A 14,227-nucleotide genomic window follows, 5' to 3' on the forward strand; every position below is an offset into this window, starting at 1 on the left:
CTGGTTCCAGAACAGGCGAATGAAATACAAGAAGGAGCAGAAGGGTACGGGCACGAGGGCCATCACCATCTCCTGGTCTGGTCTACAACCAACCCCACCCCACCACAAAGCCCCCGCCTGGCACCCCGGAGATGGGGGGGTGGAGAACGACAAGCGCTGTTTCCACAGCAACAGCAGCTATGGGCCACACGTCCAGGACAACCCTGCGAACGTGGGTGGAGGCCCGTCGGGTTCTGGACTGATTCACCCCGGGTTCCGTGGACTACAGCAGCACACGATGTGTTCCTACATGGAGATTGCACGTCTCTATTCTTAGGGAGAAATTCACCTCTGACCCGCACTCCACCTGTGACCCCTCCCCAGGGCCCCACCCACGCACACGCAATCTTTCTCAGAGAACTGTGGAGGTTTTTATTTATCCAAGATTGGGTGTGTTTCCTTTTTTGCACATCTGAAGGATCCTAATCTCCCACCATCTTGTTGTGGAAAAGAGGAAACATCTCCAGAACAAACACCTCCACAAAAATATAGCTTCAGAAGAAACACTTCCAAAGGAGTTATCTCCAGAAGAAAAAACTCGGGTAAAAAAAAAACTCCAGAAGAAGCACTTCCAGAGGAAACACCTCCAGGAGAACAACCTCAGGTAGAAAAACACTCCAGAAAATACACTTCCAGAGCAAACACCTCCAGAAGAAACACGACCAGAGGAAACACTACAAGAGGAAACACCTCAAGAAGAAACACCTCCAGAGGAAACACCTCAAGAAGAAACACCTCAAGAAGAAACACCTCCAGAGGAAACACCTCCAGAGGAAACACCTCAAGAAGAAACACCTCCAGGAGAACAACCTCAGGTAGAAAAACACTCCAGAAAATACACTTCCAGAGCAAACACTCCAGAAGAAACACGACCAGAGGAAACACCACAAGAGGAAACACCTCAAGAAGAAACACCTCCAGGAGAACAACCTCAGGTAGAAAAAACACTCCAGAAAATACACTTCCAGAGCAAACACCTCCAGAAGAAACACGACCAGAGGAAACACCACAAGAGGAAACACCTCAAGAAGAAACACCTCAAGAAGAAACACCTCCAGAGGAAACACCTCAAGAAGAAACACCTCCAGAGGAACACCCTTAGTAGAAACACCTCTAGCTACTTTTAAATTCAGCTAAAATGAAGAAGTGTTTTTTTTTCTTAAAATGTTAGTAAATGTCATCAGAGGTCACAACCACTGATACACACAAGAGAATAAAAATCCTTCAGGCAGTTTTGGGTTCTTGATATGATTTTAATATCATAGTTGGTCTAGGATTGTGCTTGTGTTGTTTACAAGAAACTGAATGTGTGTGTGTGTGTGTGTAAAGGTGTAGATCTGACGGTAATGCAGGATGATGCAGTGCTGGTCTAGCAGGTGAGGAAGCGGACTGGTAACTGAAAGGTGCCACCAAGGTGCCACTGAGGTCCCCTTGATGAAGGTCCCGTCCCCACACGCTGCTCCCCGGGCGCCCTGTCATGGTGCCCACGGCTCACCAAGGGTGACGGTTAAATACAGAGGACACGTCTCGTTGACAAAAAACAATCACTTTGATGATGATGATGATGATGATGAAGAAGAAGGCGGGACCCCGGTTCTGTGTGGAGGTGCCGGTGGTTTGAGTCAACCTGGACGGGACCGGACCGCCAGCCGAACAACGCCGATTAAAACATCAGAAGGACTGAGTTGTTTTATTTATGTCATGAACTAAGACGGACGCGCAGGATTTTCTGAAATTAGTTTTAATCATCAAATGAACATGAACAGGTAAATATGAAATAATCGTTAATAAATACTTATTTACCATATTTTATACATTTTGGCACGATTTTAGTTCCGTTCCGCTGTTTAGATTTAGGAATTGACGTTGCCTGTATTTATTGTTGATTTGTGGATTTGTGTTCACCATCTTTTACTTTATTAAAATGTCACAGCGCGGCGTGGACCAGTCTGGTTTAAATATATAAAACACACACACGCACACACACACACACACACACAGCTCCTCCTGCTCCTCACATCATTAATCAAATCCGACAGCGCCGATGGGATCAATAAAATCATCTCTTTTTATATATCGGAGACATATAAAATATAATGATAATACCTCCTCCACACCTCCAAGTTTGTGGGTTCGCATCCCGGCTCCTCCCGCACTCCGACGGCGTGTACCCCGGCCGCGGGTGTGAGTGAGAGAGAGAGAGCGAGAGTAATAATTATTTCCAGTAAAATGCACTAAAATCCTGAGTAAACGAGACGAACCGTAACCCGATGACACAAATACACACTCATGAACACACACACACAGAATGCATTACATCATTTACCAGACGGCCTTATCCAGAGCGACTTACAATCAGTAGTTACAGGGACAGTCCCCCCCTGGAGACCACTCAGGTTAAGTGCTCAGGGACGCGATGGTAGTAAGTGGGGTTTGAAGCTGGGGTCTTCTGGTTCATAGGCGAGTGTTTTACCCATTAGGCTACCAGCCTGCAAATTATATTTTTTTTCACATAGAAAATAAGCCAGAATTGAACGAGCGACCTAAGTATTGCAGGCAGTACAACTACAGTCCTCCGCTGTACCAGCTGAGCTATCGAATGAATGTACGCACACAGTCCCGTTACGCCCACCATTAGCCCTCCATTCATCATCATCATCATCATCATCATCATCAGTCCTATATCAGGACCGTCCCGACCCGGTCTAGTGACGTACCTGCGCGCGAGTGAGCTGAGTCCGGACCAGATCCGCCGGTGCCGACGACGGGACGGCATTTAACTCCCGCCGGAACCGCCCCCCGGGGCTGAGCGGACCACGTGACCGCCGCCGTCGCTCCTATCACCTGCGCGCTCCTGGCGGTACGGGCGATGACGCCGCGATGAGCGCCTTCCTCGACTACTCGGTGGTGGGCGCGGGGGACGGCGGGGTGGCTCCTGCGCCATCACACTTTCCACGCGGACCACGGGATTACAAGTTTCCAGTCGTGCGCGGTGGCGCCTCGGGAAACGCGCCGGACGCCGGCGGGGCGTGCCAGGGCGCCCGGGGCGCGCTGGGGGGCGGCGTACGGCGCGCACGGCTTCTACAGCCACTACACGCTGAGCCCGGAGGTGGACTCGGCCGTGGGGCTGGCACAGTGCGGACCGCTGCTGTACCCCGGGAACGTATCTTCATCAGCGGCGCAGCATCAGCACCCACCCTCCTCCTCCTCATCATCATCCTCATCACCTCCAGCGGCAGGGCTACGGCGGCGGGGGCGCGCACCTCCCGTACGCTGCTCACAATCACGTGACTTTCGGTCACGGCCAGGACCAGACCGGCCTGACCTTCGTCCCCGCGGGTATGCGCGGCGCATCACGAAGCCTGCTGCTCGCCCCTGGCGGAAGGCGCGTGTCCCGCGCTGACGTTCGACTGGATGAAGGTGAAGAGGAACCCGCCCAAGACAGGTGAGCAGCTTCATCCACCTGTTCCACTAACCAGCGTCACGCAAAACGCGTGGGTTTTCACCGTCTGCAGGCAAGGTTTGTGCAGAGGCTGGGAGTGGGTTCTGATGTGGGATCTCGCGTCGGAAGAGGGTGGGAGGGGGTGAGAGGGTCTTGTATGGCAGTTGGTTCTGATAGGGGGGTTCCTGCGTTGGAGAGGGTTCTGATGGAAGGTCTCGTGTGGCAGAGGGTTCTGATGGGGGGTTTTGTATGGGAGTGGGTTCCGATGGGGGGATCCTGCGTCAGAGTGGGTTCTGATGGAGGGTCTCGTATGGGAGTGGGTTCTGATGGGGGATCTTGCGTTGGAGTGGGTTCTGATGGAACGTCTCCTGGGGGGCAGCATCCTGATGGTCTTGTATGGGGGGGGGTTCTGTGTAAGACTGGGTTCTGAAGGGGGGATCTCATGTGGGAGAGAATTCTGATGGGGGTGGACGTTGGTTCTATCAGAGGTATAGTGTGGGAGAGACATCTGATGGGGATGGGAGTGGGTTGTCTGATGGGGGCATCCCACGTCAGAGTAGATTCTGATGGAGGTGGGAGTGGGTTCTGATGGGGATCTTGTGTGGGAGTGGGTTCTAACGGGATCTCTTGTGGGAGTGAGTTCTGATGGGAAGACTCGTGTGAGAGTGGGTTCTGATGGGAAGACTCGTGTGGGAGTGGGTTCTGCTGGGGATCTCGTGTGGGAGTGGGTTCTGCTGGGGATCTTGTGTCGGAGTGGGTTCTGATGGGAAGACTCGTGTGGGAGTGGGTTCTGCTGGGGATCTCGTGTGGGAGTGGGTTCTGCTGGGGATCTTGTGTCGGAGTGGGTTTTGCTGTGGATCTCGTGTGGGAGTGGGTTCTGCTGGGGATCTCGTGTGGGAGTGGGTTCTGCTGGGGATCTTGTGTCGGAGTGGGTTTTGCTGGGGATCTCGTGTGGGAGTGGGTTTTGCTGTGGATCTTGTGTGGGAGTGGGTTCTGCTGGGGATCTCGTGTGGGAGTGGGTTCTGCTGGGGATCTTGTGTCGGAGTGGGTTTTGCTGGGGATCTCGTGTGGGAGTGGGTTCTGATGGGGATCTCGTGTGGGGAGTGGGTTCTGCTGGGGATCTTGTGTGGGAGTGGGTTCTGCTGGGGATCTCGTGTGGGAGTGGGTTCTGCTGGGGATCTCGTGTCGGAGTGGGTTCTGCTGGGGATCTCGTGTGGGAGTGGGTTCTGCTGGGGATCTTGTGTCGGAGTGGGTTCTGATGGGAAGACTCGTGTGGGAGTGGGTTCTGCTGGGGATCTCGTGTGAGAGTGGGTTCTGATGGGAAGACTCGTGTGGGAGTGGGTTCTGCTGGGGATCTCGTGTGGGAGTGGGTTCTGCTGGGGATCTCGTGTGGGAGTGGGTTCTGCTGGGATCTCGTGTGGGAGTGGGTTCTGCTGGGGATCTCGTGTGGGAGTGGGTTCTGCTGGGGATCTTGTGTCGGAGTGGGTTCTGATGGGAAGACTGGTGTGGGAGTGGGTTCTGCTGGGGATCTCGTGTGGGAGTGGGTTCTGCTGGGGATCTTGTGTCGGAGTGGGTTCTGATGGGAAGACTCGTGTGGGAGTGGGTTCTGCTGGGGATCTCGTGTGGGAGTAGGTTATGACCATCTCTCTATCTCTCTCTCCACGAACAGGGAAGCTTGGAGAGTTCGGCTTCAGCGGGCAGCCCAACACCGTCCGCACCAACTTCACCACCAAGCAGCTGACGGAGCTGGAGAAGGAGTTCCACTTCAACAAGTACCTGACCCGCGCTCGGCGTGTGGAGATCGCCGCCGCGCTGCAGCTGAACGAGACGCAGGTGAAGATCTGGTTCCAGAACCGGCGCATGAAGCAGAAGAAGCGCGAGAAGGAGGGGCTGCTGCCCCAAACCCCGCCTGAGGCCGGAGACAGCACGGACAAGGCAGAAGACACGTCCGCGAGGTCCACCCCGTCCCCGGACTCCGCGGACCACTTCTCCTAACACGTGACTTGGACTAAGGAGCTGATGTGAACTTTTACGGGCCGGGCTGTGATCGGACAGTGGCAATTACGGGTCAGTGTGGCTGTGAATATTAAAGTTCTGTATGGATGTTGTGTGCGCGCTGTTTAATAAAGTTAATAAAAGGATGTGAAGCTGCGGCGCCTGACTGTGTTTGTGGAGGAAGTCTCCTGAGGGGGGAAAAAAAAAACAGGAAACACATCGATTAGACTGATCACGTCGCACAAGGAATTGACAGCCACATGTCCGACCTTGTCACCATAGTGACCACAGCATCCATATCAGGGGTCACACTGCCACCCGCACCCCACCCCATGTGCTCAGATACTGTCTGCTGCTCTCCTGCGGCAGGTAGACAAGATAGAAAGTCCACACTGAAGTTCTCCCGTCAGCAGCTGCTCTGCATCATCACCACTACCACCACCACCATCATCACTAATATCCAGTGGTGGAATGTAACGAAGTATTTGTACTTCGTTACTGTACTTAAGTAAATTTTTACGCATCTGTACTTTGCTGAAGTAAAAATAATAATGCATACTTTTTTTATTTTACTCCACTACATTTTGCGGCAATTATCTGTACTTTCTTCTCCACTACATTTCTACAATTTATGCCGTTACTCGTTACATTTTCTGAACACAATTTCCTCAAAATCTTGCATGAAAAAATAGTTAGTCTGTCGCGTTCTGGCGTTGTTTGCCATTTCCTACCAATCCGGCTCTTTTCTTTTCTTTTCTTTTCTTTTCTTTACTTTACTTTACTTCTTTACTTTACTTTACTTTACTTTACTTTACTAGCTCCAATGATGGCAGAGCGCGCATCAGTTCGTAGCATGAGCTGGTAGACGAGACATTCAACATGGACCCAGAGCTGCATCTACTGAGCTCTGAATCACAAAGAAATCCTGGGCCGGATTTAAGAAATTTATTTGAGTACAAAGGAGCAAAGAACGAGTCCTTGCGATTTCTTTGCATCCCATGCCTGCCTCAACATAAAGAATTGTTGGCCTTTAAAAACTCCCCTTCAAATTTGGAAAAAAAAAAAAAAACGTATAGAGGTAAGCTATGCTATGCTTTTGGGTATGTAATGACATGTTATGATACTATTATCTAGCGAAATGTATGTTGACATACAGAAATAGTGTAAAAATCACACCAGTGTAGCTTCATTGTTTTTTTTAACACGGTGGTAAAAAAAATAAAACTGGTTTATTAGCTCAGAGAAGATAGCTTAATGTCTTTGCTAGCATAATGTCCAGCTCAGTGTTGTGCCAGTTCACACTGAAAAAGAACTAGTTCACGATCATAGTTAATTTTTTTTTTCATCTTGAACCAAGTTCACAGCTCAAAAAAATGAACTAGTTCACGTTCGTTCTTTAGTTTTCAGTCCGTGAAAATGTAAACAAACTGCTTCTGCAGAGGCGTCCGGACTCGAAGCACCAGCCATGCTAGCCTGTAACCAGCAGACTTTAAAACGTGAACGTCACTCACGTTCACGTTCATCATTTGTAAACTGATTCGTTCAGTTCGGCGTTCACGAAAAATAGGAACGCGTTCAATGAACGCCGTTCATTGAACATGTTCATGCACAACACTGGTCCAGCTTGGCCTGAAGTGGTGCTTTCCGCCTGTTTCACGATCAGTAGTCATCTCTGACTAGAGATGTGATCACAATAGACCAACACTGCTGTATTTCCTGGGTTTCTCTCATATTTCAGGACCCCCTCCAATTTGGTTTTGTATTCACTTAAATGCAATCTCTCGTAATTATAAGGTTTTAAACTAGTGGTGGGTCGTTATCGGCGTTAACGTGCTGCGTTAACGTGAGACTCTTATCGGCGATAAAAAAAATATCGGCGTTAATCTATTCACAAAGTTAAGTTGGGAGCTGGGTCTATACTACGCAAGCTATTGTGCCGGAGTTAAATGGTTACACTAGATTTATAAGTATATTTCCTCTTTCTTGTGTCTTTTATTTTCTTATTTCCTAAAGACTTTTATTTTGTTTTTGAGACCCGGTTCAGGTCTCTTGGACACATGGCGTGAGCTGTGAGAGGTGCGTGGGGTTTGTGTGCAAAAAGTTATTTCTTTCATTTTAATTTATGTACATATTAGGAATATTTTGCATGTGTGTTATTTTGTGAATATTTTTTATGTTCTTTTAATACTGTATATTGTAGAGAGAGGTGCAGAAAGACGCGATGTTCTGACGCGACCTTGCTTTTTGTACAGAATACACTTTGCACAGAAAATCTCTTGGGTGTCAGCTCATCATTTGAGGTTCAATAAACGAAATCAAAAAGTTACACAACGCAGAAGAAGAACCGCTACGCAATGATGACTTTCACCTTGATATTTTAGCGCGGATGTATACCTAGCCGAATTGCACTATAGGGGGCGAGAACGAGTCTTCGAACTGTGAAATGACCACATCAAACGTGACGTGGTAACATGGATGCAGCTATTTAACTGAATAAACAGTTGGTAAACACAAGTACATCTTATTGAACATAATTTATTTTCATCACCAATTATCATAGTAGAACAGCTTTCTCAAGCAGTTTGTGATGCATTTTGGGAACAGGAGATGAGCCCCTGGTCTAATGCGCCACCTGGTTTGAGAAACCCGTTCTCAAAGACTTACTTTTAGTCATTACTTGGGTAGCACACATATTCTGAATGCCTTCGGCAGAATTCAAATGAGCCATTTTAATCTAGATTAATGTAGATTAATGTCGATTAATCTAGATTAATCTATATTAATTTTGCTTACTCTAAATTAATCTAGATTAATTCCTAGATTACAGTGAGATTAATCTAGGTTAAGAAAATTAATCTATGCCCACCTCTTGTTTATATACATAGTTTACCACAGTAAATAGGCCTAATAATATACTTGATTGTGCTAGTTACTTTGTTACCACTGGTGTTTGGATACTGTTGTGTTTCCCAGAAGTGGAAGTGTTGAATAGTTTTGAAAGTACATGAATGATTTAAATATATATCATGTCCTGATTGGTTTATCTTAATGGTATATTAGTGGGTAATACCTAGTAGATAACTTGTCATCCACATCATTCTAAGGTACACACAGTACACACAATAAGCACACCAAACTTTCCAATACACATATACTGTATAATTGCTTGTAATTATTACGAGAAATGACATCAGTACAGGCATAAGTCAGTATATGTACTATGCTTTTACAAAATGGCACACTCCAGAGGTTGAGACAAACCATTGTGTGAGTACTTTTACTTAAAAAATACTTTTAAAGTAAATTTAAAAGTAAGTGCTTAGGACTTTTACTTATGTAAGATTGTTGATGTAGCACTTCTACTTTTACTTGAGTACATATTTTGCAGGTTACTTGTACTTTTACTTAAGTACTAAGCTTCAGTACATCCTCCTTCACTGCTAATATCATCACTATCACTACAATCATATCCAACATCATCACCACGTCCACTACCATCTTTATCACCAGTATCATCACCACCACTACCATCATCATCATCATTATCACCAGTATTATCACCACCTTCACCATCATCATCATCAACAGTATCATCACCACCACTACCACCATCATCACCAATATCATCACCTTCACAATCATCATCATCACCAGTATCATCACCACCTTCACCAACATCATCATCACCAGTATCACCAGCATCATTATCATCACCACCACTACCATCATCCTCACCAATATCATCACCACCTTCACCATCATCACCAGTATCATCACCACCACCATCATTATCATCGCCACCACTACCATCATCATCATCAACAGTATCATCACCACCACCATCGTTATCATACTCACCACCACCACTACCACCATCATCATCACCAATATCATCATCAACTTCACCATCATCAATATCATCACCACCACTGTCATTATCATCACCAATATCAACATTATCACAATTATAACCACCACCATCATCATCACCACGACCAATATAATTACCACCACCGTCATCATCTTTACCACCACCACCATCATCATTGCCAATATCAATATCATCCCCAATATAGTCACCACCATCATCACATCATCTATCATCAACATCATCATCGTCTGTTCCTCATTCCCCAGCCTCCTCATTCTCTCATAGAACCCCAGTCATTAGCAGAGATAAACACACACAGACACACACACACATACCAGACACTCTGTGTAGGAGCGCTCTGATTGGTGTGTGTGTGTTGGGTGGGTGGAGGTGGAGGTTGATGGGGGTTCTCTCTGTTGCAATACCTTGTGTGCAGAAAGGCGAACCGGTTCCGCTTTAAAACACGCACAAGGCTGAAACCGAGTCTTGATTAATGTTCCGTTCCTGACAAGCAGCACAATGAAGGTGGAGAACCTGCACCAGTTCATTAAAATGCGCCATTAAAAAAGAAACCCAACTAACCTGCTTCAATTTTTAAAAATATTAATATTAATTGTGATGATAATAGATGGTTAAAACTCACCGATCTTTTAGTCAAAGTATCCGGGCGGTTGAATTTAAACAGGTTCTCGTCTTTAAAGCCAATAATCCAAAGGTAAATGACATAATGAGTCGCGCGCAGGGAGGATTACCGGCAGCCCGTGCTCATGAAATCATGAGGGCGATTACTGGCGGTTTACCGCGTCGATAGTGCATACAATTACACCACGCAATACAACCATACAGTCACTTTCTAAATTACACCATCGTGGGGTTTTTTTTTGGTGGTTTTCATTTACTACATTGTCATTTTTTACACAATCATGCCATACCATAAAGGTAAAAAGGACATACTTCCTAATTTCATAGGTAATTCTAATTAGTTTTTTAATTTAAAAATTAACATGAATTACAGTCACTTTGTATAATGTGTATTGTAATTTTCTTTTGGATTACGTACATTTTGCTGTGTGCAAAATGAAATCCGTACAATAACCCCACAGTTCCCTCCTCCACTAAAACACACAAACCGGTAAAGCAGAGGTCACTGCGGGGTCACGGGCCGGCACTACTGGAAAATTTGAGAGAAGACTCACGTTATGTGTGTCTGGACATGCCAAGTGCACAATCATCCACTGACAGCTCTAAAAAAACAGAATTTAGTGTGTGTGTTTATTAGAAACCAAATGCGTTTATTTTAGACAAAATCCCAAGAATTTAGCCCATAATTTCCCCCCAACTTGAAAAAAAAAATGTCAAAGTGACATTAAAATAATGAATGTTCGGGGATTTGGTTGTATTAAATGTTGAACAGGAACAGAGAGAGCCGTCTAGGACCCGGTGGACTGATATCATCATTTCAAAATGAATTGCCTGCTGTGATTTGGAATTTTTTCTAAATGGTAAATTTGAGCTTTTATATGGAAGAAAACCTGTTCCATCGGACTTTGAATTCCAAAACACACGCACACGCACACGCACACACACACACACACACACTTGTGATAACAGAGCTGGGCGTGTGAGCCCACATGACTAGTGTATCCAAAATATTATTACACCGCCAGCACGCGCACACACACACACACACACATTCAGCTAATTTTCTTCATTTGGTTGAATATGAAGTTCAGATATTGGGACCAAGACCAGGGTCAGCGGAAGGTCAGGGGTCAGAGAGCATCTCCACTGCATCTTGTTGACCTGGTGCTTTAATATGAAGGTTTTGTTGTCTGTCAGGGCTGAGATGAGATTCATACACACTCACACAAATATGTGTGTGTGTGTGTGTGTACGGCCGTGTGTGAGAGAGACAGGGGTCTAGAGAGAGACTAGAGGTCATGTTGGGATGATGGAGGTGTGTTAGGGCTCTATAGCAGCCCTCAAACCCCCAAACACACACGCACAGGGATGTGTGAGGGATTAATCTCAGATTTGTTCTGCTAAACTAACAGGACGATGTGATCTGATCCCTGAGCTGCTGTTTACAGAGAGAGACGATCCGCCCTCTCAAACCATATTGACCCTCACACACACACACACACACACATTTGCATATGGCAAAGACATCGACAGATCTGGTGATTGTCACTCACACACACCCGGAGAGAGAGTGTGTGGTGTGTTGCAGCTTCCACTGGTTCTCCGCTGTTGTGGGTTCGTGGTGGGCGGGGCCGGTATCGGCCCTGTCGGAATATTGTGTGCGGTGCGTTACGCCGCGTCAGGATTATCGGCGGGTTTGGGGTTTAAGATGCGCGCGCGGCCTCAGGGCTCCGCGGCCAAATGCCAGTCTATAGATCATGTCACCGGCGCGGGGACACACGGGTGACAGGCGACACGCTGTGGCACCATATAGACAGTCCTGTCAGCCTGAGCCCCACGGGAGCCACGTCCGGTTTGTGTGTGTGTGTGTGTGTGTGTGTGTGGGTGTGAGTGTGTGGAGATCAGAACTCTTAAATAGTTTTTTCTCAAACATTTACAGACACACACAAACACATTCGTCTGTTAAGAACAGAATGTCTACTGTTCAGGTGTGTGTGTGTGTGTGTGTCATATGTGAGATGTAGTGCAGCAGGTGTGAAGGGCCGTTTAACCCAAGAATGTAAAACACTCACAAACACATGAACACACAATTCACTATTTCCCTGCTTCAGAAGCAGGAAGGTACAACGTTCTCTCTGGTCTAGAACATCCATGTTCCTCGGGACGATTTAATTTACATTTTTACATTTACGGCATTTACCAGACGCCCTTATCCAGAGAGACTTACAATCAGTCGTTACAGGGACAGTCCCCCCCTGGAGACACTCAGGGTTAAGTGTCTTGCTCAGGGACACAATGGCAGTAAGTGGGATTTGAACCTGGGTCTTCCGGTTCATAGGCGAGTGTGTTACCCACTAGGCTACTACCACCCTGACCACCATTTCAGATGAACAGACCCCCAGTTGTTGGTGTGTTTGTGTGTGTGTGTGTGTGGGGGGGGGGGTCCCTCATTGAGAATGCTAATCAGTGCTTCACCCATAAGCCCCTGTAGATACCAGCCATGTTCCTCAGGATGATTTCAGATTTCAGTGCTGTCACGTCGCTAGAAAAGCGCTGAATTGTTTCCATGTGCTGCAGACGTGTGGGAGGAATGGATTCCGAATATCTGAGAGGAAGCATTCGTCACAGAACACTGCAGTGGGGCAGGGTGTGTGTGTGTGTGTGTGTGTCTGTCTGTCTGTCTGTAAGTTTGTCGGCGAGTGAAATTCGTCCATGGTCAGGGTGTGGGGGGTCAGAGAACTGGGATTGAGAACCCTGCCTGGCCAGCCTGCAGTTATCCCAGGGGCGGTGGTGTGATGTTGCCATGGCGATTGCTGACTTGTGGTTTCTGTGTTCCGTTCCTCCAGTTCCTACATCTTCTGCAAGCCTCTGCTGAAGCCCGCCGAGATGTATGCAATGTTGTTTATTTCTAATATTCATACATCTCAAATAATAGCCGGCCTCCCTTAAATAAATGATCAACATAGACTCACTGCTAACACACACATACTTTACACAAACACATACACAAAGGAAGTGTAGACAGACATACAGACCAACCACTGAGGAGAACTACAAGCATCACGTCCAGTTCCAGCTCTGAGGGTCAGGGAGGCAGGTGTGTGTGTGTTCATGTGCAAAGTGTGTATGTGTTGGTGTGTGTAGGGTTGGTAGTAGCCTAGTCAATAATAGACCCTCCTATGAACCAGAAGTCCAAGGTTTAAACCCAACTTACTACCATTGTGTCCCTGAGCAGCAGGACTGTCCCTGTAACTTCTGATTGTAAGTCACACCAGGATAAGGGCGTCTGGTAAATTCTGTGTGTGTGTGTGTGTGTGAGTGTGTAAGAAGCTTAATAACAATGTGAATGAATAGGAAGATCTGTGTGCTGATGACATGATTAATAAAGAAGCTTCTTTGTCACCATGATGACAGTTTCAGTCCCTCATCCTGGATCAGGAGTTCAGGTGCTCACACAGCCAGCTCGTCTACAGGGTGAGAAGATGGACCACGGGTGGCCTAGCAGGTAAGGAAGCGGCGCCGTAATCAGGTTGCCGGTTCAAATCCTGAACCGCCAAGGTCAGGTGCCACACACACAACGTCCCCGACACACACCGTCCACTCACACCGACACACACCGTCCACTCACACTCTCACACCGGCACACACCGCTCACTCACACCCTTATACCAACACACACCGTCCACTCCCACACTCATAGCGACACACACCGTCCACTCACACCGACACACACCGTCCACTCACACTCTCACACCGGCACACACCGCTCACTCACACCCTTATACCAACACACACCGCTCACGCACTCATACCAACACACACCGTCCACTCCCACACTCATACCAACACACACCGTCCACTCCCACACTCATACCGACACACACGTCCACTCACACACTCATAACGACACACACCGTCCACTCACACACTCATACCGACACACACGTCCACTCACACACTCATAACGACACACACCGTCCACTCACACACTCATACCGACACACACCGCCCACTCCCACACTCATACCGACACACACCGTCCACTCACACACTCATACCGACACACACCGTCCACTCACACACTCATACCGACACACACCGCCCACTCACAAACTCATACCGACACACACGTCCACTCACACTCATACCGACACACACCGTCCACTCCCACACTCATACCGACACACACCGTCCACTCCCACACTCATACCGACACACACCGCCCACTCACACACTCA

The 14,227-nt window shown here is 47.5% G+C and overlaps 1 protein-coding gene across 1 annotated transcript; it reads left to right on the forward strand.

Annotated features, from left to right (window-relative positions):
• The first annotated feature begins 2,919 nt into the window (after positions 1–2,919).
• Positions 2,920–5,476, forward strand: LOC114796789 (homeobox protein Hox-A1a-like). The gene is given in 5 exon segments (XM_028991283.1): positions 2,920–2,984; positions 2,986–3,231; positions 3,269–3,380; positions 3,382–3,484; positions 5,151–5,476. Coding segments are annotated over 5 exon segments (852 nt in total).
• Positions 5,477–14,227: the final 8,751 nt, after the last annotated feature.

Source organism: Denticeps clupeoides, chromosome 9 (assembly GCF_900700375.1).
Source record: "Denticeps clupeoides chromosome 9, fDenClu1.1, whole genome shotgun sequence".
Classification (NCBI taxonomy): Eukaryota; Metazoa; Chordata; class Actinopteri; order Clupeiformes; family Denticipitidae; genus Denticeps; species Denticeps clupeoides.